Source organism: Falco rusticolus, chromosome 3, assembly GCF_015220075.1.
Source record: "Falco rusticolus isolate bFalRus1 chromosome 3, bFalRus1.pri, whole genome shotgun sequence".
NCBI lineage: Eukaryota > Metazoa > Chordata > Aves > Falconiformes > Falconidae > Falco > Falco rusticolus.
In genome coordinates this window covers 61,632,344-61,655,646 of record NC_051189.1, presented here as the reverse complement: position 1 = coordinate 61,655,646, position 23,303 = coordinate 61,632,344, and the positions used below count along the sequence as shown (strand labels likewise).

The following is a 23,303-nucleotide window of genomic DNA, read 5'->3' as shown; positions in this document are numbered from 1 at the left end:
AGTATTGAAAGGTTAAAGAATGGGACTTACTGAGGCAGTGCAGTCTTGAATGCTCAGGTACTATGTGGGTGTAGATGCCTGAGCATTTTTGGTGGGTCAGATAAGTCTTTTCTAGTATGTAATGATTTTATAGAATGCCTTAAAAATGAGCCAGATAACTTGGCTGTCCCAATAGTTAATATCTTTAATTACAGAGATGAGGAAGCTGGTAGTTTGTCTCTGTAGTAGAAGAATCGGAAGCAAAATCACATTTAAAGGCAAAGATAATTCAATCTTCTGCCTACAAAACCATATTTCTATTAGTCCAAAAGAAGAAAAATCAGAATGCTGAAAGTACCAATTCCGCCATGATACAAAAATCAGAAACTTTTGCTGCAGAAACAATAGTGTAGTAAAACATGCAATAATTCACCGTTCTAATTAATTACTGTTTAATGGAATTGTAATGAAAAATAAACAAGCTGGTTTTTCTTCTTGCATGAGTTGGTCCTGATTGTTTTGTGGTGGAATTACCCACCAGGTAAGATATACCTACTGTACTTAAACCTGATTTCTAGATATTTAATTTGAATTTCATATTAGTGCTTTCTGTGTGTTGGAGCCATCTTCCCATTCCTGCCAGGCTGTGTTTGTGTGTTCAGAGTTGAGGATTCAGAAGTTAGGCGGTGATGAATGAGTCTGTGTTTTCCTTTCAGGGAATGGCAAATGGAGAGATCTTTCCAAACTGCCGTATGGTTATTGCAGCCAGATATTGTTTTTATTCTGGGGGATGTCTTTGATGAAGGAAAATGGAGCTCACCTCAGGTATGGCATCAACAGCTCTTTTATTTCAAAAAATGAGGATTTGTTGAAGGAAATGGATGACAGAAGAAAGACTAGGTATGCAAGGCTTTGTTTAGTGTTACTACAGGTGTCATGCTGGTAGAAGTTTCTAGTGTTTTAGGTACAAATTTAAATGTTGTGGTTCTTCATTTTTGGTAGTATCTTGACACTTTTGCCCCTCATATAAAACTTAAAAAAATGTAAATGTCTCAGTCTGTGCTTCTGTATTATGTACTTGTGGTGGGTTGACCCTGGCTGGGTGCCAGGTGCCCACCAAAGCCGCTCTGTCACCCCGCTCCTCAGCTGGGCAGGGGAGGGAAGATGCAGTGACAGGCTCCTGGGTCGGGATAAGGACAGCGAGATCGCTCAGCAATTACCGTCACGGGCAAAACAGACCGGACTTGGGGAAATTAGTGTAGTTTATTACCAATCAAATCAGAGTAGGGTAATGAGAAATAAACCCAAATCTTAAAAGCACCTTCCCGCCACCCCTCCCTTCCCCCCAGGCTCAGCTTCACCCCCGATTTCTGTCCCCCCCCCCGCCCAGCAGCGCAGGGGGACGGGAGCGGGGGCTGCGGTCAGTCCATCACACGCTGTCTCTGCCGCTCCTGCCTCGCAGGGGGAGGCTCCTCACACTGCCCTGCTCCAGCCTGGGGTCCCTCCCGCGGGAGACAGTCCTCCATCAGCTGCTCCGGTGTCAGCCCTGCCCACGGGCTGCAGTTCTCCACAGCCTGCCCCAGCCTGGGTCCCCGCGGGGTCACAGGCGCTGCCAGGACCCTGCCCCAGCCTGGGCTCCTCTCCCCGCGGGGTCACAGGCCCTGCCAGGACCCTGCCCCAGCCTGGGCTCCTCTCCCCGCGGGGTCACAGGCGCTGCCAGGACCCTGCCCCAGCCTGGGCTCCTCTCCCCGCGGGGTCACAGGCGCTGCCAGGACCCTGCCCCAGCCCGGGCTCCTCTCCCCGCGGGGTCACAGGCCCTGCCAGGACCCTGCCCCAGCCTGGGCTTCCCACGGGGTCACAGCCTCCTTTGGGCACCCACCTGCTCCGGCGTGGGGTCCTCCACGGGCTGCAGGTGGGGATCTGCTCCACCACGGACCCCCACGGGCTGAGGGGCACAGCCTGCCCCACCGTGGGCTTCACCACGGGCTGCAGGGGAATCTCTGCTCCGGCGCCTGGAGCCCCCCTGCCCCTCCTGCACTGACCTGGGGGCTGCGGGGCTCTGCCTCTCACATAGTCTCACTCCTCTCTTCCACTGCAGTTGCTGTTGTGCAAGTTTCTTTCCCCTCTTTAAATGTGTTACCCCAGAGGCACCACCACCATCGCTGATGGACTCAGCCTCGGCCAGCAGCAGGTCCATCTCGAAGCCAGCTGGCATTGCCTCCATTGGACACAGGGGAAGCTTCTAGCAGCTTCTCACAGAAGCCACCCCAGCAGCGCCCCTGCTACCAAAGCCTTGCCATGCAAACCCATCACAATACCAGTCCCCTTTGATACTGTCAAACAGCATTAATTTCTCCATTTGTGTTCTCATGCAGGCATGGGCAGGTGATGTCAGGAGATTTCGGAAAATGTTTAAGTATCCAGTTTCTACTGAGCTAGTGGTTATTGTTGGGAATCATGACATTGGATTTCATTATGAGTAAGTCTTGTCTGTGAAAGTACGCAAGTGTCAAGAATGAAATGTCAGCATGCGTACAGTAACTGGTTTTCTGATTGACCTCTTGTGTGGTCACACAGAAAGTTTTTGATCATAACCAAATTAGAAGGGATTGTAATTTAGAGCAAGACCTTAAACGGTATCCATCTGCACACAGTGCACCCTAGGAATAAATTTTAGAGCAGGTTTCGGGATACTTTTATGCTTCTCTGAGCATATGTGAAGTTGTTCAGAGCTCATCTTTCTGCATTGGCAGGGAAGACTTGAAGCTGCTTTTCCTTGTGGTGGGCCTCCTTATCTGAAAAGCGTTTAGTCTGAGCATATTCCCTTTCCTGCTACCTCAGCACAAAAGAGTGTGAGTGCCCCCGCTCTGCTGTACTTCTGTAGGATGGTTGTGCTTACACTGGTGGCACTGGGTCAGAGTACACGATGGGTGTCAGAGCACCCCTGTGAGTTTGAATGGGTATGTGAGCTAGATAATGGAGCAGCAAGCTGCATGAATTGCCTGCAACCTGTAAAGCAACTGTGTCAGGTGATTTACAATGCCAATTTCTTACTTCAGTTGTATTTTTCCTCTTGACACAGAATGACTACTTACAAGGTAAATCGATTTGAGAAAGTTTTCAACTTTACTTCAGGAAAGCTGATAACTCGAAAAGGAATCAAGTGAGTATACTCGATCCCCCCCCAATGTTTACAGTAGTGATTACTGAGTTAGAAGACCAGAATAATGAAAACTGAGAACTGGAAGTGGAATTTCTAATGAAATATTATAGGAATGCTTAACTTAAAACATTTTTTTTAGATTTTTTTAATTTTTACTTTGTGTCTAGCTTATGATATGTTAAACACAAAACACTTTGTACAAACCTGTAGTTTGATATTGAGTGGGAGCTGTACTTTGAGCTAGGTAAATTGCAACAATTTCCTTTTAAATGGAAAAGTACTGTGGCGTCAGAATCAAATTCTCTGGTTTGCCTTTTTACTTCCTTGCAGCTGGTAATGACCCATGGCTGTAAACACAACAGAATAGGATTCAGTAAAGAAACACAAATCAACCCCCTCTGTGCTTACAAGTAAAGAGTTTAATTAATCTTAATAACTTTATTCTGCAGAACTTAACTCTTTTTTGAGGGATATGGGAACATAGCAGCTGCTTGTCCACAGTTTTCCACAGGGTGGGGTAATAATGCACAAGCAGGTTTTGGCTCAGAGTAGATCTTGTTGTAGAGCTGTCCTCACAGTGGTGTGTGTCTGTAGCTGTCCTGCCGTGTACCCTTTCTGTTACTTTTAGATACCATGCAGGAACCCAATGAGGGAAAGTGATAGTGGGCTTGTGGCAAAGCATTTGTCTTTAAACCTCATATAAATGAAGGGAATACCTATTGCCACTCTGTTTGGCATGTATTCCATCAGGTTATAATCATTCATGTAAATGTAAGATTCAAAACCTACAGGTTTGTGCTTGTTTCCTTTAATTAAGCAAACATTAAAAACATTCTGAACAGGTCTAGAAACGGTGTGTCTTTTTTAGGATGATTTACAAGCTTAATGAATGTTTAGTATAATGCTATTGTTTATCATGCAGACATGGGGTCTTCTAGATATGTATTTCAGCTGCTTTAAAAAATAGTTATTAAGGAGTATCTCCATTTCCCCTTTGATAAAAAAAAGCACAGCAGAATTCTTGCATGCTGTTGCAGATTGTATGCCTGGTATCATATTCATTAACTGAAATGAGTTGCATTATTAATAAAACATTGCTAGATAAACTTATTTTACAACAAATCTGTAGTTTAAAACGCAGCTTAAAAAGAATTAATTTTTTTGTTGTTTGTTTTGATGAGTATCTCTTAAGTAGAGGCATTCAGCTCATTTCTGTCTGTAAAATGTACTGAATTGAACTGGGAATGTATCTCTTGAGTCCTGAATGAATGACTAAAATGGTATGAATCTTGTGACAGAAGTTCGAAGTTGATTTGAAATCTACCGGGAAATCTTTTTCTATTACAAATAAAATCCCATTTTCTGCATGAGAGATCGCAAAGTACAAAACTGTTTGTTCAGGGTAGCCAGCCAAATGCAATGCTGTTTTGCTTTTCAGTTGTTCTGAAGAAGCTGAATGTCTAAAATTATGTCTCTGAGGTTTAAAATGTGTTCAGGGAGAGAAGCAGGTTCTACTTTCAGTCAGAATTCAGCTTAGTGGGCTTCTAACATTCCACTAGAATACCACTTAATACTGCTATGATATACAAAAAATCTTGAAGTGTAAACATGAAGCATAGCATACGGTATATTGTGCAACCTGATTAACAACTGACTATAAAGGAGCCTACCAGGTAGAGAAACAGCTACACTATGGATACCCAGAAGAGGATTTTTAGAGCATGTGATTTCAGAAGCCGTTACATTCTGCTGTTTTGTTGAGTCTTTGGAAGACTTTGAAATACTTGGGCTTTATAAAATAAGGTTTATCCCACATGTGTGCACGAATAACAAGTTCTTTCCTGTCCTCCCCACTTCCCTTCTCTTTGCCCACTCCCTGGTATTTTCCAGCTTTGTCCTAGTGAACAGCGTAGCCCTGGAGGGTGATGGCTGTGCTGTCTGCCGTACCTCGGAGGCAAAGCTTGTGGCACTTTCTCACAAACTGAATTGCTCCCAGCAGGTGAGAGTTTATTAAAGATCCGATTATAGCCAGCAACTTGGCTGCTGCAATGGGAATACTGATACTGCAGTGACAGGATATAACTAAGGCTCTCCTGAAAAAGTCTGCTTCCAATTTCATATTGCAACTTGCTAGGAAATCTTCCTTCTCCTCGTTTGCCTCTTACCGTTTTACTTAACTGTTAACTGTGTTGCTTTGTGTGAATGGTGTTAACTTCCTCAGGCTGCCAACAGACAGAGGGTGTCATTTCCTCTGTTCCAAGGAACGGCAGAAGTTTCTGTAACCCTCCGTTTGACTTGAGATACATAATCCCTGCATTTATGCATATTGCTGGTCTATATCCTTCAAGCTAGCCTATTCTTGTAGTTTTCTGATTCTACTGGCGTCCTGTCTTGATAGCCTAGTAATGTTTTAGTTGTATTTTTTTCATCAAATCCAATTGCTTCTTGTATTTCATTTCATTCCTCTTTTTCATAGGCTGACTGGAAACATGGTAGGCAGCATGGCCAACTGGGTTGGCAGTCAATCAGGGAACCAGCTCCCAGTGGAAAAATCACCAGACTCTAACTGCTGTCTCTCGGGCTGCCCTAAATCTCTTTCTCTTGTTTGTGCAGTGAGATTCTGCTGTTGCTTTCGGCATTCAGGAAGAGTGCAACCGTATTTACAGCATATACAGAAAGGGGAATTAAGGCATTTCCCCTTCTATCCACAGCAGAGGCTCTTAAAAGTTAATACAGTGGACAGTATTTAAACTCTGTACTCGGAGCTGCTACCGCTTTTGACAAAGAAACCAAAACAACAACCCCCCCAACCCCTCAAAACCTAGCTATTGTTTAATTCCCTTCCCCACTCCTGTGGTACACATAGGTGAAGACAACATGTATGGGTTGATTTTATTCACAGAAACCAAGTTATTCCAACAAAAGATGCAGTGATGTGGAAAAGCTTCCAGCTTCAGAACCCATCCTTTTACAGGTGTGTTAGAGGTGGGGTAAGGCAACATGTTGACATGTTCTTAGAGTATTTGTTACTGTTCCAGAAAGGCTGGACATTAACAACTGATCCTTGCTTTGAATTTCTCACAGCATTACCCCCTCTATCGGAAAAGTGATGCTGAATGCACTGGAGAAGATTCTGCTCCTGTAGAGGAGAAGAACATCCCGTTTAAAGAAAAGTATGATGTACTGTCTCAAGAAGCATCACAAAAGGTTTGATTTATTGGGAACTTGAGTATCAGTGTGAGTGGGACACAAATGTAGATAGATATAGATTAAAAAAGATTTGGAAGGAGCGTTAGCTGAGACAAACAGACCACAGCTGCTCCCGCTTTAATGTGGCCTTTGAGATGCTGCTTGCTAGAGCTGCTCCCCTGAGGATCATCGCGATTACGGCCTTGCTGCTGCTGGGTTTCCCAGGTACAGGCCGCAAGTCCTGGCGCTCTTAAGTCTGCTGCAGTGCTGTTACCTCCAGTTTAGCATTTTGTAGCATTACATACCGTGTAGGTTACTGACAAACCTAGTAGAAAGCCATGATTTTCCAACACTTTGAAAGCACTGCTTTTGCTGACTTAGCAACTACAAGAAAATGTAAAGTCAAAGTATTCCGTAAAAATCTAATGGTCAGTATTTGTTTCCTTCTGCACAAATGTCCTCACTCAACACTGGCAGTGCAAAAGTCTCCCTCAGACAAGAAAACTGCATTGCTTTACTAAACCCAGGGTTTTTTCTATTTATGATGTCAACAGGATGCTATTGCCTTTATTTTTCTGATCCATATGGCCAAGAAAAAAAAAAAAAAAAAGTCCAGTATTTGGGATGAGGGCCAAAGGGGTATAACTGTTACAGTATCAACTTGTCTTATGCTTTCGAAGGATATCAGAATCGTCATAATTTCATTCTGCTAGAAGGTGGGAAAAAAAGGGGTTTAAGCTCAAGTTCTTTCTAGTTATGACTTAATTTTTGCACCTCATCATTTTCTGTTCTAGCTGATATGGTGGTTTCATCCCCGTTTGATTCTCAGTGGGCATACGCATAGTGCTTGTGAAGTGCTGCACATGGGGAACATTCCAGAAATCAGTGTCCCGTCATTCAGTTGGAGGAATAGAAACAATCCTAGTTTCATCATGGTAAGTTTTTAATTTTTTTTATTTTTCTCAGATAACTTTCATAAATAAATCAACATGGCAGTCAGCTATATTTTAAAACTGATTCTACCTGTAAAAACAAAAAATAAAAAAATTGCCTACCCACCCAACCCACTCAGTACACTGCATCCACTTTATAAAGTACATCTGTGGGAGCCACATGTTCTGTGTGGTACAAAGCAATGCTGTTAAAACATCTGATTAGTATCTGGGTACAAGCATCTAACATTTTCTTATAAAGAGGGTGCATTGTAAACTATTGACTTGTAAAAATAATCAGTATTGTGCACTGAACAGTAGAAAGACTAGTTTGGCTTGGTTGATTTACCAACTATGAAAACAAGACTGTGTCCACCTCAAACTCTCTTGCATGGTGATCGTGGTTTTCAAACTTGTGCATTAACCCCTTCACACAGTGAAAACATTTGTCACATGCCAATAGTCTGCCGCCTCCTTTCCAATTCACATTTTATTCAGCGTGTTGGTTATGCTCTTGCAGGCAGTTCCAGTGCTCAGTATATCCTTAGAGGTAAATCAATTAGTTCCCCAGTTCAAAAATAAAACAGAACTCCTAGAAACTTGGAGTAAGAAGCAAAACCTACAATCTGTTTACAGAGTAGTCTGTGACTTGGGGGGCGGGGGGTGGGGCGGGGAATTCTTTCATGTATTTTTTACTGCTGTTGAGTTTAGGCTGCTTAATACACAGACAACCCCAAACTTCTAAATTCATTTTATGCAACTGTTAATATTTCTTGTTGAAAGTAGTTCTGTTTATTCCGTATTCCTGAGAGTAGCTGCCTTCAAACTACACATGCTCTCTGCACATGCCAGACAGTGCATCTTCACTGCAAAACAAGAGGTTGGCTAATTAAAGCTGCATCGTCTTCACTACTGTTTTAACTCAGCCTCGGTCCATTGTAAACTTTAATTTGAACTGCAAAGTCAAGCCAAAACCCAGTGAAGTTCTCTGCTGCTGAAGTTCACGTTCGTAATTTGGAGTAGCCAACGTGTTTTTTGCAGCATGTACTGGGTAGGAGGAGGGCTCGGGGGGAGGACGGGGCACATTCACAAAGCCTAACTTTAGCTTGGGAAGGCTCCTTCCGTGTGGATTTACAGCAGCTGAAGTTAGGCTTCTCTTGAAGGCAGATCAGATGAGGAGCCCAGCTCTCTGTTTACGCTAGATGGAACATAGGGAAGATTGGCCTCTGGGCTAACATTAGCCTGGTGAGTATTCCAGTTAGTGCCCAGCACTGCAAGGTTATGGACTCTTCGGCCCCCTGGAGAAGGCACTGGTACTAGGAAACTGGCCCCAACCCTTGCCACCCAACACAGAATTTAGAAATTGGAGATCTGACAGTTGTGGTGTTTACTCCTGATTCAGAACCCACTGTAACAGCAAAGTGACAGTCTTCATTTCTTTTCCAGGGCAGCATAACACCAGCTGACTTCTCCCTCCAAAAATGCTTCCTTCCGTACGAGAGCAGAGTCTTTACTATATACTGTGCAGCAGGTGCTCTGCTTGTAATCCTGATACTAGCTCATTTTCAGCTTCTCACTCCACCATTTTATTTTGCTCAGCGTTTAATCAGTAAGCATAAAGCAGTATGAAGAGCCAGACATCTGCATTCAGTCACTGAAATACCAAAGCTGAGAACAGTCAAACATCAGACTATATTCATGCCAGCAAATGACCTAATTTGATTGCTAGTCTGAAGGCAGGTTGCATTTACACATACCATAGAAGTCCTATACAGCTGATATGACTACTACAGGATAAATAATTAACTGAAATGAACGTTTCATGCTGTACAAAAATACTGTATTCGACAATCAAATGAGTCCTTTTCCTGCTATAATTTTTGTATCAAATACGTATATTAAAAGTGTAACTGTACATTATGTAAATCCTATAGCCTCATCACTTATCTGCACTAGTGTCTTACCCTGGCGGAGGCTCAGTCCTGCAAACTGGAAATGTTTCTCTGTTTTATTGCTGCATGGCCCTTCTAATGTCATACTTCTGTTTGTTAGGGTCAGGCAGAAACTAGATACATCAGCACTGACAGATGTGGATTTCCGTAACCTTTTTAGGATGCCATATGTAAGGGACTGTGGTTTGGGACAAGAAATCTTCCAGTTCCTGACACATTGAATCGTTAGCTGACTACAGTTTGCAGTTATCGTCTACCAGACAACAATGGGGAGAAGCTTGTGGATCCAGTTTGCTGATACACACTTGAAACCTGCTTAAAAAAAAAATAGGGCGACACCTCAAGCTGCTATTTTTAAAAAGATGTGCTATGATGAGCTTAAAAAAAGAGGGCCCTATTGCATCCCAGAGATCTGTGTGGTGAGGGGCCCTCCAGTTGCCGATCTTCTGCAAGAAGGAAGGTCAAATACAGCTGCAGTAACATTATCCTATGCCTTGGCCCTCAGTCTGCGGACAGAGAGGGACAGGAACGCGCCTTATTTCAGACTCCTGCAGGGCCACTGAGTTCTGTTAACTTTACTGTAGCGTCACATTCCGAGCTGCACTAGCTCCTCCGTGGGGAGGCGGAGGCTGCCAGCCACGTGGCGGTGCGCCCCGGAGCTGGGCCACAGGCACCCGCTGGGATGGCAGCACGGAGAACGTAAAGTCTGAGCTCAGCGTCCTCGTGTGCCATGTGTGAGGGAAGCTGTGACAAACCTACTGCTTCTCCGCACCTGCCCCCGAAAAACCAGAGGGACTATTCCACACCAGGACCAGTTTTCCTGCTGACATTCCTGCAGAGGCTGGGAGCTCCAACCGGAACTCCTGGGCTGGGGGTTGTTTTAAAGAAAAAAGACTTAGCTTTTGTTATTCGCTCTATTACTTTCTTTGGCATGGGAAGCAAGAGAATCTTTGCATTTGGGCATTTTGTGTATTATTAGCTTATTCCACCCAGCCTTTCACTTTCTGGGCAGTCTCTGATGACTAAATTGAACATACAGATCTCAAAGCAGACACATTTCTGGGAAGAGGAAATGGTCATATTATAGTATTGAAAATGGGATTGTTTACTGTCAAATAGACACAATTTCTCAATTAAGTCTGTAGATGACTGACTGGGGTTTAGAACCAATACCGATGCTTATAGTAAGAAGTTAATCACACTTGCTGATTTATATGCCAATGTGGGGAATGTGTTGGCTCTTAATCTCTCTTTAAATTTAAAATGAAGTGGGGGGAATGGCCCAAAGTGTGGTAAAACACTCTATAAAGTAATGTAGTCTAACGCTTCTCTAGGTTTCTGTTATTGCAACTGTAATTTTAGACATTTGTACAGGTTATCTTGGACACAGGAAAAGTATATAGTCACAGACATAAAACACCTATGTATAAAATATAAAGCAGTGTTATAGTTACTAAAAAGGACATGCCTTATTGCTACAGCAATTCTTGCTTTTTATATATTGTACTGTACCACAACTTCTTTTGAGAATGTCATTTGCATAAATTATTCAAGTTTGAGAAATATTCACACATTTTGATTCTACAATATTTAAAATAAAACAATTTTCTAATGTGTCTCTTTATTAAAAGAGAAATAAAAATGTCATCTTGTAATTCTCTTAGGCCAGACACAAGGGTTTTATACACCTTTTTTCTTGCTATTTACTTGCACAATGAAAGCCGCTGTTGGTACAAAGATTGAAGAGCTCTATATAATGGTGCTTTACACATTCACAATTGGTCTGTGCAATTGTGAAGTTCTATGAATGACCAAAGAATTACCAAACATATTTTCTAAATATAAAGGAAAAAGAAAAATAATCCTTGGTTCCCATTAAAACAACACCAGGTTGCAATTTGGACACTTGAATGAATTCCAATGTTTTAAAGCTGAGACTTCAAAAGAGAAAGGCATGTTTGCTGCAACATCCGGTGACTGTAATACCTTACTTGGAAAGGTAAGTGGTTAATTTGCATAATTTATAATTTTTATACTAAAGAGCATTTTTATATAAACCAGAAAAAAACCCCTAAACTCTACAGATAAAGTTCTTACCTCCAGTCACTGCTGCAGGTAAGGTTGACATCAAGCTGTACAGCGCAATCAAAAACATACTTACATCTTAGCTCATTTTACAGGTACAGCCATAATCAAGGCACAAAGATCTTCTACAAGTATTTTTCTTCAATAAAGTTGTACAAAATAATATTACATTTTACAGTCTGTACAATATAATAAACCAGCAGTAAAACAAAAAAATATATATAGGGAGAGGACTGTTGTCCAAGAATGATCTGAACTAAAAGGATCATTTGTGGACAGCACAAATAACGTAAGTGAGGGTGGTAGATTTTCTGCCTAGATGCAACAGGCTGAAAAGTAGCTGTAATTCAAATGCCTGAGGTGTGCAGAGACACTTAGCTCCAAAACCCCAGAAAAATTGCTTTGTCTTCACTGTTCCTCTCATTATCTACTCTACTTCCTGTGCCAGTAACGGCTTAAAAGAGGAGGTCACTTTATCAGTTGACCTGCAACTCAGAAACGCTAAAAACTGTGACAGAGTAATAAATATTGTGGTGCTGCTACATTGTGTGTCTACTTCCTCAACAGTATTTAATAACCTGATACAAAGTGCATTAATCTTTTTTTTCACCCATCAAGTACTCTTCAATGTCATGTTAAAAAGGAAACCCACACAGAGGGATAGGTATGACTTTAGTGTCATCCAGCTGACATACCAGTTTGAACTGACGTTAACCTGCTGGAAAAAATTTAGCAGGTCATGTTCAGTTAAAAAACCAAAACCTAAGGGAACAGAGGTAGCCAAAGGGCTTAGTGGAATGACGAAGAAGTGGCATGTCAAAATAAAGCACAAAAATAGTCCCAAAAAGCATGAAGGAAAAACAACCCAAACTTGCTTCAAATCAGCTTTAAGGTTAAATAATTAAAGTAAACAAAGTGAAGAGACTGACATTTCTATAGTATATTCTTCCACCCTGTGTGGGGTAGTATCACGAGAAAGAGTAAGGAGCAAAGAATTTAAAACCACAGGTTCCACGGTGATTCCCCTCACAAGAGTTCGTACTGGCGGAGATGCATCCTTTGAATGATGTCTCGACAGTCGTTGAACACTCTGCGGATATTTTCTGTGTCCACTGCACATGTAAAGTGTGGGTAGCAATAATGCCTGCCATCTCCGCTCGCTGTACTTATCCTCTGTGGAAAAAGCGAGGAAAAAACCCAAGGATCAGACACTCTGCCATGGGAAGTTTCACATCTCAGTGGTCTATAGACTTACGGAGTACCAAGAAACCTGGGAAAGTCTGCACATAGATCGCTAAAATAAATAAATAAAAACGGAAGTTCTGTGGTCTGGTCCAATATGAACTACAAATTAGAAATAAAGATTAAAAAAAGTCATGGATACTATTACAGGGTCACTATATTAGTACTATGTAAGAGCCACTGATGCTATCATCATTTGCACAAGCTATTATCATTTGCACATCACTGTGCAGCTCATCTGTGCTGCTGACAGCACTGCAGTCTGCCAGGCAGCTGTCCCACAAATTCTTACCTTCTTTTTTGGTGCCATCACATGGCAAATTTTTGAACTCTTTTTAAATCAGCAACACAAACCTGAAAACCTCCCAGTTGTGAAGCTAGGAGTGGCATGCAACAGCAGCCTACTGTACTTCTGCTTCTTGAAGCTGAAGGCCCCTGGAGTTACCTTTACTTAAGAGCACATATTAAGCCAGCTGAAGACTTGGTATCATTACCGAGACCAGAACATTGTGGAATTATCACCAGAGTGGCAGGGGTCCCATAGAATACTGAAACATGCACAAATCCAGTAAACATCAGACCACACAGAATTAAATTTTTGCAAGGCCACTGCACAGCTTTTTAGGTTGCTAACTTAAACTCCAGGATCTCTTCACCCATGGTTATCTTGTTAAAATTCCCCAGGATCTTAAAAAATATTTTCAAAAATCTTAATTTTGTTCTGTATTCCTATAGGATTGATAAATACAAATCCATTCTAGAGCATTATTTTGAAGAGTATATATGGAATGTCGTGAAAGCAGAAGGTCAGTTTTGGGGATAACAATTTTTATAAATATTTTCCAATTTTTAGTACAAATTATACTGGCTAAACAACGAAAGACATTTTCTTTCTCTCTGGCTACACTATGTATTTTTAATACAGCGATCTATTTTACAGGTAGGATTGACCTTGTAAATAGCTGCAGCTACAGATATGCATAACCATAGACATTTAGAAGCCATGATTTACATAAATAAATCAACAAGAAATGGCAGATTTTTGCAGGTAACTTGGGTAACATTAGATATTCAATGCTAATTGAACAGGGGGTGTTCTGTATGTATACTAAAAATGATTTGCTTCTTACTAAGCTACACTGAATACCTAGTTCAAAGCTTATCCTCATGAGAAGTATTAATTCAATAATGTATTCAATTGATGGGCAAATTGTTCAGACTGTGTTTGAACCATGAAATACACTGAACAATAATGAAACAAGGGAAAAATACAGATTACTGCAATGGTGGCAAAATGCTGAAACTCAATGAAAATGTAGACTGTATTTGTCTACCTGAATCTTCCAGAAGGGTTGAGGAAGACCTTTGTTGTTTCTCAAAGTCTGGGGGAAATCTGACACTTAGGAACCCAAGGGCTGAAAGGACAGCGGCATGCATGGATATTCAAGATGATACCAATTTTAAAACCGTAAAAAAAAATGCCATAGTGTGTCTATTTTTGATACAATCTCTACTCTGCATTTCTTTTTCCCCTGTACTATTTGACAGTAGTAATGCTGTCACTCAGATGCAGCAAGGAGAGACCAGTTACTAAACACTTTTTTTTAATTGGAGTTTAAAAAAAACCCAACATCAAAACTGTTCCCCAAAACACAGGCAACTCTGCCTTCCAACTACTGCTTGCTTTTTCATTCTTAACTCGGAAGCCTCAGAAGAGTTCAGCCTTTGCCTGCTGCTGGAGTCTGTGGCTCTTTCGCTCTGCGCTGTTTGAGACCTACGTCTGCATGTGCAGCCTCCAGCCATTGCCACCTCGCCCTCACCCCTTCCTGTGCGCTTCCCTTGAGCAGCACCATCTCAGCGCGCTGCAACAAGCACATTGATGTCTCCGTATGGTCTGCACACAGCACTTACATACTGTAATTAGGGATGTGAGAGGGCAATCAGACTTCCACTCTGATGTGCTCTTTCTAGGATGAAACGTTACATGTCAGTGGGAACAACGTACAAACATTTTCAGTTTCACCCAGATGCAGGCAGTAGGGAGCACACCACCCTACCAACCCAATGGTCAATCTTTTTCTTGTATTTTGGTAAAATAAGTGTTTTTTTCACTAAGTGTTTGCCAGGCACTGATTCCACTAATGTCTGTGGTAGTAAGCTGCCCACAACATTACTAGGTGTCACCAGAACATAAAGGCATGTCAAAGCATGTATTTTCAAAATGTTAGGTTTTTTTTTTTTTTTTTTTGGTCCCCTGACAGCTTTGTAGTTCTCTCATTTTAAGATAAATGCAGTATTTTCACCCCTACTCAAAACTAATTTTGAACAGTAGTGTGTTACTTAGCACCAGTTCAGAGGGGAAAAATAATATCCCCTGGGACAGCAATGAAAGAACATTTACTTTCTTATAACACAAATAAGAATATTTAATACTGGTTTCCCTACACTGTGGGGGTCAGGGTGACAGTTTTCAGCAAGGAGCCAAATGTGTGACTCGAGGGAGCCTGGTCTGTGTGTTTGAACAGCAGCTCCTTTACCTCCCAGTTTCAGATTTTTTAAGAACCAGCATGAACCGGTGTTTTAACAGGGGTTGCCTATACACTGGGGATGTATTTAAACAAAACATCAGCAGCTAGAGCACCCTGTGTACAAAACACCAAAATGGGGCTGGGGAGTAGCCTAAACAAAGAGCGCATGAGCACGCTGCCTCCATGAAGAGTTTGGGAGGAGAAAGGACATGCCTGAGACGAAGGAAGAAGAACTTCCTACAAAGTACATTTCTAGGACCGGGAGATGTCCTCCCCAGCCCAGCCATGCAGCACAGGCACTGGCTGTGTCTGTGTCTTGCAGCCCACACTCCTGGCTCCCCTGGCTACAGAGCAGCAGCGCTGGGCAGCCAGGCCTGCCGCCCAAGCCCCCAGAGGCCCCTGGCCCCTGCACCCATCCTGAAATCAGGAGCTGATGTATTTTGCCTTCCTAATGCTCATATAATACCCTGCAGAAATGTTGAAAATGTGTTTAGGTTTAACCTCCTCCTGAAATTCTTCGAATGACGTGATTTAAATTTGGCAGTACCAGTGCCTACAGGCACATGGATTTTTAAGGGGTGCAGCACCGTGGTGATTTTTACAGATATCCGTGCCTTACGCAGACCCATGACTGCAATAAAAATCACAATAAAGCTTATAAATTAATATAACCAGACTTCTCTGAATTGTGTCTGAAAATTTAACGGAGTGGGACAAGGAAAAGGTCATAAACGAAGAGACTTGGAAACAAATTTACAAAGCACAGCCAAGAAGGCCATAGATAGAAAATACACACGTTTCCTTCCTTCCATTTGGCTAAGGACATCAGACCCCTCCCCAGTCTGTATGCTGAGCTTATTTCCCCGTCCTCTTCATCCCCCTACCTTGGAAGCCTCAGCCTTTTATGCCTGACCTCACGAAGCTGGAAGTTGCTGTTTCTGCTCACCCTCCCCACTGGGCCCGTGCATGGCCTCCGTTACTTGGGGCACACACAGGCTGTTCAGACCATTAATGGGAGCAGAAACACCTCACTTGCAAGCCTTTCATTTCAAACAGGCCAAGAGTTTAAAGCACCTGTTCAAATGACTGCATCCCTCTGTCTCTTTACACTGAGAGACGAAGCACAAACCCAGGAGAGACACACGAACGTTGCTTACAGAGGAGATGCTCCCCGCCGAGCCTGCAGCAGTTGTGGGTGACGGGGGGGAGAGCTGTTTTGGCCTCATTTTGGCCCCATGCCTGAGCCCCGGGCACTGCCCAGCGGCTGGCGGGTGCCAGCCATGGCCCTAACACTTCTGTTCCCAGCACCTGTGGCCACAAAGGGCCTCTGCAGCCGCACAGCGGTTTTTTATGTGGTTGCAATGCCTATGCCCCCTCCCCTCCCGCCCTGCTTTGCCGGTGGCCTCTGTCAGTAACACCAGTGAATCACGGCAGGTATTTAAGCGTATTTGCTCAAACATGGATGGGACCGATACACAAAATAAACATTCAAGGCAACAACCAGTAGCGTCTCACAGGTAAAGGCAGCCATAGAAAACATCGCTAACTGGCAATGGAACTAGGGCTTGGCATTGCTCCCTGCACAGAGAGTGAGGGCTGCCGGCACCCACACTGAACCCAGAGACAAACAGGCAAGCACACAACCATTTTGTGCACTAGCACTTACGTGCTGTGTGACACTTTGCAGGGCAGGTGACTGTATAAAATGGGCATAAAAATGTGCAAGCACTGGGGAAGGTTCTGCAAGACGGGCAACTGAAAAGAATTAGGGAATCGCCAGACATTCTCCTCTCCTTCTAGCTTTCTGCAAAACCCCATCAGTTTTCCCTAAATAAACTACACCATCTGCCAGTTTTTCCTATGATAGAATCACACATAAGATCAAAATTACTCACTAAAAACTCATCCCGGATGAAGAACTTGGCTCTTGTGACTTTGGGGTCTTCTCCTGCATCTGGTGTTGCTGTTTAATTAAAAATAAATGGCATCAGAAACATGAAAAGCAAACAATCATCTACTTTTCATAATAAGAGATTTAATAAGGAGGAAGTAGTTCTTTAGTACAGAAATTAAAATGTTAAATACCCACAGGAGATTCCTGACAGGCAATTCTGAAATAGCAAGGTACTGTAAAACCTGACTACGCATTTAACATATTTTAAGAACCTGAAAATTGCTGAAATTGTTGCAATAATGTCATTGGTCATATCATAAAGAGGCTTACCCACATCCACAAGTTTGTTCATATAGATACAAAACAAGTGGGAGTTAGGTTTAACTTTTATCAGAAAACATGACTAGAAAAAGCAGCTGAGCTGTTCAGTTTCTCCAGCAGAACAGCGTCTCCTGAATAAAGCTTCTGCAGGCAGGAATTTGGGTTTAAAAATGGTTAGTCCAAGATTACATTTGAAAAAAATGATAGCATCAAGATATCTTTTAATGTATGTATTTTATTTCCAGGCCCCAAATCAACAGAATACTTAAGATACACTGCCTATCAAGGGGCCTTAGATGAAATTCTTGTTGAGCGGTCAGTACTAACTGTTGGCAGATGAAGTCATCTCTATCTAGACCACGTAACAACTATACTGACTGTAAGTATAAAAAACAATACAGTGAAGAGATAACCTATTCATTTCCCTTCAGTGTGATTTCTCCTCATCTAAGATACCAAATCAGATACTTACAAACATAATACGGTAAAGGGCAGAATTTAGCAGAATATGGAAAAATGTTTACTCTTATCTGTAGCACCAGGAGTAAAAACAGAGCAGCAGCACAATCAGCAGCACCTTAAGAGTTCGGTGCTGCTGTCCTTAAATAATGCTGGCTGAAATGAAAGAGTAAGTGAACAACTACAGGTTAAAAATAGAGAGATGTTTCATGTGTGAATATTCTGGATCACTCTGGATATCTGCTGTGAAATGCTGCTGAGAAATACCAAAAGCTACTTTATTCTGACAACTGGCTCACTAAAAAAAAATGTTGAAAATTTACCCAAACTCTGTATGTATGTAGAGTATGTTTGCGAGAGGCAAATTTGGGTGAAGGTGACAGAAGATTTCTTCTGAAAGCCCTTAGCATTCTAAAACTGGTGCCAGGTTAACTCAGTTAATTTATCCTCCCCATCTGAAACTCAGCATCACACTCCTGAAGTTCCAGACCTGAACGAAAGCTGAAAATAGCTCATTATTATCTTCACTTCTATAACCTAGGCTGTTGTTGACGGTTAGCAGAGAATGAAAACCTTTTCTGACAGATGACTGCAAGCACTATGCCAGGGGCATCACTCGGGTAAGGGAAAGGCTAGAGGTCAGGAAGTGCAAGTTTTAGAACTTTTGCTAGACACAGAGCTGTGATATTTGGGAAGCCCTCTGCCTGGTATAAAACTGGCATAATACCAGAGTTTGTTTATGCAATATGTTATTGTGGTGCAGGAACCACTGTACTTCTTGCAATGGTAAAAAAATCGAACCCATGCTTCATTGTCACAGCTCTTCATATTTATTGATGTGATCCTCCTCTGTAAAAGTTCCCTTGCTAGTCTGCTGAGCTTCCCGTCAGTATTTGCAAAGGCTGAAGTTTACGGTGTTGGAGGACGCAGAATGGCTGCAAAGTAAGTCTAATGAATCCCTAACAAAGCTCAGCACCACAGGAAGCCCAGGCAGAAGCATCTGGCAGGGGAGAGATATTTGGTTTCCTGGGACTGTGGGTTGCAGGGGAAGGCAGGCACTCTGGAGTAAGCCCCCTACAGTCCTCCTACACCCCTCCAGCAGCCAGGGCCCCTTCAGACCTTGCCCATGCTGGGGTACCTACGAGCTATGTGCTGCTGGCATGCTCCTTTACTGACCAACAGTTTGCGTGAGGAACGGTGCGTGCTTGTGAATTTGTGTGTGTGTGAGACACAGACAGAGACAAGAGACAGGAACTATAGACTGGGCTATGCCAGCCGGTCCAACCCAAGCAGCCTTACCATCCTCAGGTACAGTATAATGCGCGTATTCAGGAAAGTAATCTTCAATTTTTGATTTCCCTGCCAAGACTTTTTCAGCCAGCATGTCCTGTTTATTCAAGAACAAAATGATAGAAATGGTCCGCAACCACCTGTCAAAAACAAACCAAATGTTTGTTATCTCTGACACGTTACCCAAGGAAAACATATCACTTCAATTGAAAATTCACTGGCTGTCCCTGCACAGAGTGAAGTAGTGTGGAATGTGTTTCAACAGAAAAAAATAGCTGACCTAAATTATTGTTTCAATTAGGTTGCACCTGTGCTGGTGGGTATATTTATAGGATCTGTAAACACATTTATAAAAACTGCAGTAGACATTGCTGAAGGCAGCAGTCTTCAAATACTGTTTTCTAAATTATCCTTTTGATATTGAGTTGGGAAAATGATGACATTTCCTAAAAGTACCATAGTCCAAAACCAGACATTACTGTCTACTTTGTTTGGTTTTGCTGAAGCAAAAGAAAAAGGCTGGAAAGCTGCCTTCCCTCAGACTGCTCTGTCTTAACTGTTGCTCATCCACAGAGATATCCCACCGTTTAGGGTAGCCTGTATGACACCTGATGAATCAAAAGAAAATACTATCTTTTCTTCTCCAATTAATACCTAGCCATCACTGTGACGATGTCCCTTTGGGACCTGCTCTTAACATTTTTCCTCACTCTACTTTCAATCACTTCTCAGTGCAGAGCATCCTTGTAAGTATGGGCGGAAAACTTCATTGCCTTATTTTGTGGATTGTTTTTACTTATTCTCTACCAAGAACCTATTCATATTGCTATTTGGTTACATATCTGTAATTTACATGCACTGTGGCAGAACGTCAATTTAATGGCAGTTACAATTAGATTAGATCTGAAATATCGTCCCACATGGCAGAGAAACTGTGTGCTCTCAGAGACGAGTCTTATGAGCGTGGCTGCCCACGTAGGTATTGAGTGTGGTGCCAGCCAGTGAATAGAATACAACGCCAACAGCTACCTGCTCCTGCTGCTGCATTTGAGGAGGAGATAAAATGTAATTTGGAGGATGCTCTCAGTCTCGGCCAAGGAGCACAGTGACGCCAGGAAGGGGTCTCCCCTGCTTCCCTTCTGGCAGCTGGCACAGGGAGCTTGCCCTTCCCAAGTTGTCTCCACACCCTGCATCATTTTGGCACAGCAGCGAAATGCTGTGTGCACCGTTCCAGCGCCACAGCTCCCGACAGGGAGGGGTACGCACTGTGGGGGCACCCTGCGACCTGGCTCTACCTGGACATTTTCTGAATAAGCAATGAATGAGCATATAGTAAGGGGAGTCCTGTTTTAACTGTAGCTAAGTTGGGGAGGGTAAGTGGGAAACGAGGTATGTTTTACCTGTTATTCCAGATACTTTTGAAAAGGTCCAGGGATTCCCGTAGTCTGTTTGTGTTATTGTCTTCCCTTATTACCATATTGTAGCTGCTGCAAGCCACAACAAAGATGATAGCCGTGACATCTGGGCAGAGCACACAAAAGAAATAAAGGAGAGAGAAAAGAACATCTCTGTTATCCCAGCACATAGTCCTTGGGTTAACACTGCCATTACTCCCCAGACTGCCAAAAACACCCGAAGCAAATACCTGTGACACTGGACTCCAGTATTAGTGACATACTATGTGTGAATATGAATAGTAAGCTGCTCACACCTCAGAGAATAAATTCAAAATAAAAATGTGGATTATTTGTACTTACCATTAAAGCATTGGATCCATTTTCTTCTCTCATCTCTCTGGCCACCTACATCAAACATGCTGTTAAAAAGCCATAGGATGTTATATCACTTAGGTGCACTAGGAAAGTCACACAAAGCATGCAGCATGAGGATTCAGTTTAAAAATCTGACAGCCCCAAGGAGAGCAGCAGTAAAATACCGCCTGCAGGGGAGAGAGCTCTGCTGATGCCATGCTGCATGTCAGAAGGCTACTGAACCCATGAGAAATATACGCTTTTCCAGCCCACAGAAGCACATGTAGCATGTAAGGTTGGACTTCCTGCGCTATAAACAAGGATGGGTTTTGGCCATGGTGGGGAGAGTGTGTCTCTGTAAGAAGAAGGACACGGGGGCAGCTCTGCCCCACCAGCATTGCCACCTTTCTGGGCAAGAACCAGTGAGCGGAGGCAGCCCAACAGTGGGTGTTTTACAGAGTCGCGGTGTAAAACTTTGACAAACACAGAGCTTGCAGCCCTCCAGAAGAAGGGAGACATTTAACTCTCCTCATCCCACTGCACAAAGTCAGACTCATGGCAGCATTTACACCGACTTCTGCAAGGTCTTATCCCCAAAAGTATTTTATGAGTTTACAGTGCTCTACTAATGAACCAGTTAGTAAAACCAGCCACAGACAACCCCACAGTAGAGCATCACCAATACACATTAACTAGTATCAGCTCTTTTTGCAAAGCATGAAGCAATTTTTACTAGGACCTATGAAGAGCGAGCTAAAAACCAAACCAAACCCACACACACCAACTACCACCCTAAACCTACTATACCCAGCATACATGAGCACAGACATCTGAACTAAGTTGTTAAAAATTAGTATGATATTTATAAAATAATACTAACAGACTTACTGGAAATTTACTTTATCTACTTGAAATCTTGTTTCAAAAATTCCTGATGTCAACACTCTGCATCTTAACAGGTCCTGGAAACAAGAACACAGAAGCTGATTAGCACATTTTTTTTCTAACCTCATTTTGTTTTTAAAAGCATGGAATATTATTTTCCATGAAAAGTCTCAAATGTTCCATTTCATTAAAGTTCAATCAGACTTGTTGGTAAACTGTGTTTGTCCATATTGACACACTGGATATACACAAACATCATCTCTGCATTTGGCTGCGCACACTCAGAAAGCACGAGACCCTGTATACATTCTCCTTACTGCCCACTGAAACCTGTTATTGACGGTCACACAATTTTTTATGTGACATGGATAATGAATTCTGAAGTTACATAAAACTAAGAAAAATGTTATTCATGTTGTAAAGTCAAGTATTCAAATGTTAGAAAACTCCAGATTTACAGTTTCCCAGGCAACCTTAATTCTGCCCTCTTTTGTATTGAATGAGACAGGAATCCTATCGAAATAACAGCTTGTGACTGAACAATTAAAGCTCTATTACAGAGCACAGGGGAACAGAATTTAGGTTGTACATAAATCTGACATTTCTTTCTTATTTTTCAACCTAGCAGTACTTTACAACTTAAATAACATTCTTCTAATAATTAAAAAAATATTAATTTCCTAGCATCTCAAAGGAAGTAGGCAAAAGCAATTTATGATGCATACCTCAGGCAATTAGCTCACTGTCTGCCATTGTCATCACCAGCAGCATTTTTAACCTTGACTGTCCAGCACCGCTGCTTGGGCAGTGGGTGCAAACAGAATTGGAAACCGCAGAAAGCTGCTGGCTGCCTGATGGGGATGAATCCCTCTGAGCAGCCACCTCTCAGCACGGATGCCTGTCCAGGGAGCATTCCCTTCCCAAGGGAAGGGCCACTTGGTCTAGTTTAGCTCTCCCGGCCACGCAGCAGCTGTGAAAGTGGGGAGGGAAGGAGGCAGCCAGTGGTGCAGTGTCCGAGCGCAGCTTGCCTTTTTCCCCCACCCTACCATCTACGGATTCGAGTACTCTGGTAGCTGGCAAACCTTGTCTGTTTTGACAGTTGCATGAACTCATCTGAAGGCAAATAATTTAATTATTTTAAGTTTTCTATATATTACTGTCATTTTCTGTCACTTGCGGATTTTATTTGTTATTGGACTCAGTTGTTACTTTGGGTTGGTGCAAAAAAAATTTAAAGCAAGCAAGAGAAAAAAGGAAAGTCATAATTTTTACTAGTTAATTCAGCAGGACAACTGATAGAGCATAACAGGATGAAAAACCAAAAGCAAAACACAATCCCTCCTTTAGAGCAAAAGCCTTCTGCCGGCCAAATACAAAGTCATCTTCTGATCCTTGGAGACGCAGGGCATTCCTCCTCAAAGAAAGTATCAGGAAAAATTTCTAGATGATGAATGACTGCTCCAGGTAGAGAAAGGCCTCCCAGGAACAAACAGGTCAACACTAACAGAAATAACGCAAGTAAAAATGAGGCTTTGCTTCATTGACTTTTCTCTCCAGCTGAGCGATATCAATGCTAAAGTTGGACCATGAGGTCTAGACACAGTGCTACTGCTTTGGTCTGAAAATGTCTTGA

At 42.5% G+C, this 23,303-nt stretch overlaps 2 protein-coding genes across 5 annotated transcripts in view; one reads left to right on the top strand and one right to left on the bottom strand.

Moving 5' to 3' along the window:
- The window catches only part of MPPE1 (metallophosphoesterase 1), a 32,657-nt gene extending 23,472 nt beyond the window's left edge, over positions 1-9,185 (top strand). The window contains exons 3-10 of the mRNA XM_037379652.1: positions 696-804; positions 2,355-2,458; positions 3,062-3,142; positions 5,033-5,141; positions 6,045-6,116; positions 6,227-6,349; positions 7,126-7,266; positions 8,710-9,185. Of these exons, the coding sequence (XP_037235549.1) occupies positions 696-804; positions 2,355-2,458; positions 3,062-3,142; positions 5,033-5,141; positions 6,045-6,116; positions 6,227-6,349; positions 7,126-7,266; positions 8,710-8,892 (922 nt within the window). The 3' untranslated portion in view covers positions 8,893-9,185. The remainder of the gene's footprint in view (positions 1-695; positions 805-2,354; positions 2,459-3,061; positions 3,143-5,032; positions 5,142-6,044; positions 6,117-6,226; positions 6,350-7,125; positions 7,267-8,709) is intronic.
- Positions 9,186-12,002: 2,817 nt separating this feature from the next.
- Positions 12,003-23,303, bottom strand: part of GNAL (G protein subunit alpha L) — a 194,034-nt gene continuing 182,733 nt past the window's right edge. For all 4 annotated transcript variants that reach the window (XM_037379647.1, XM_037379648.1, XM_037379650.1 and 1 more), the window contains 6 exons: positions 21,674-21,747; positions 20,792-20,850; positions 20,435-20,555; positions 19,044-19,174; positions 16,966-17,033; positions 12,003-12,473 (listed from right to left, as the gene is read on the bottom strand). In XM_037379647.1, the coding sequence (XP_037235544.1) occupies positions 12,327-12,473; positions 16,966-17,033; positions 19,044-19,174; positions 20,435-20,555; positions 20,792-20,850; positions 21,674-21,747 (600 nt within the window). In that variant the 3' untranslated portion in view covers positions 12,003-12,326. The remainder of the gene's footprint in view (positions 12,474-16,965; positions 17,034-19,043; positions 19,175-20,434; positions 20,556-20,791; positions 20,851-21,673; positions 21,748-23,303) is intronic.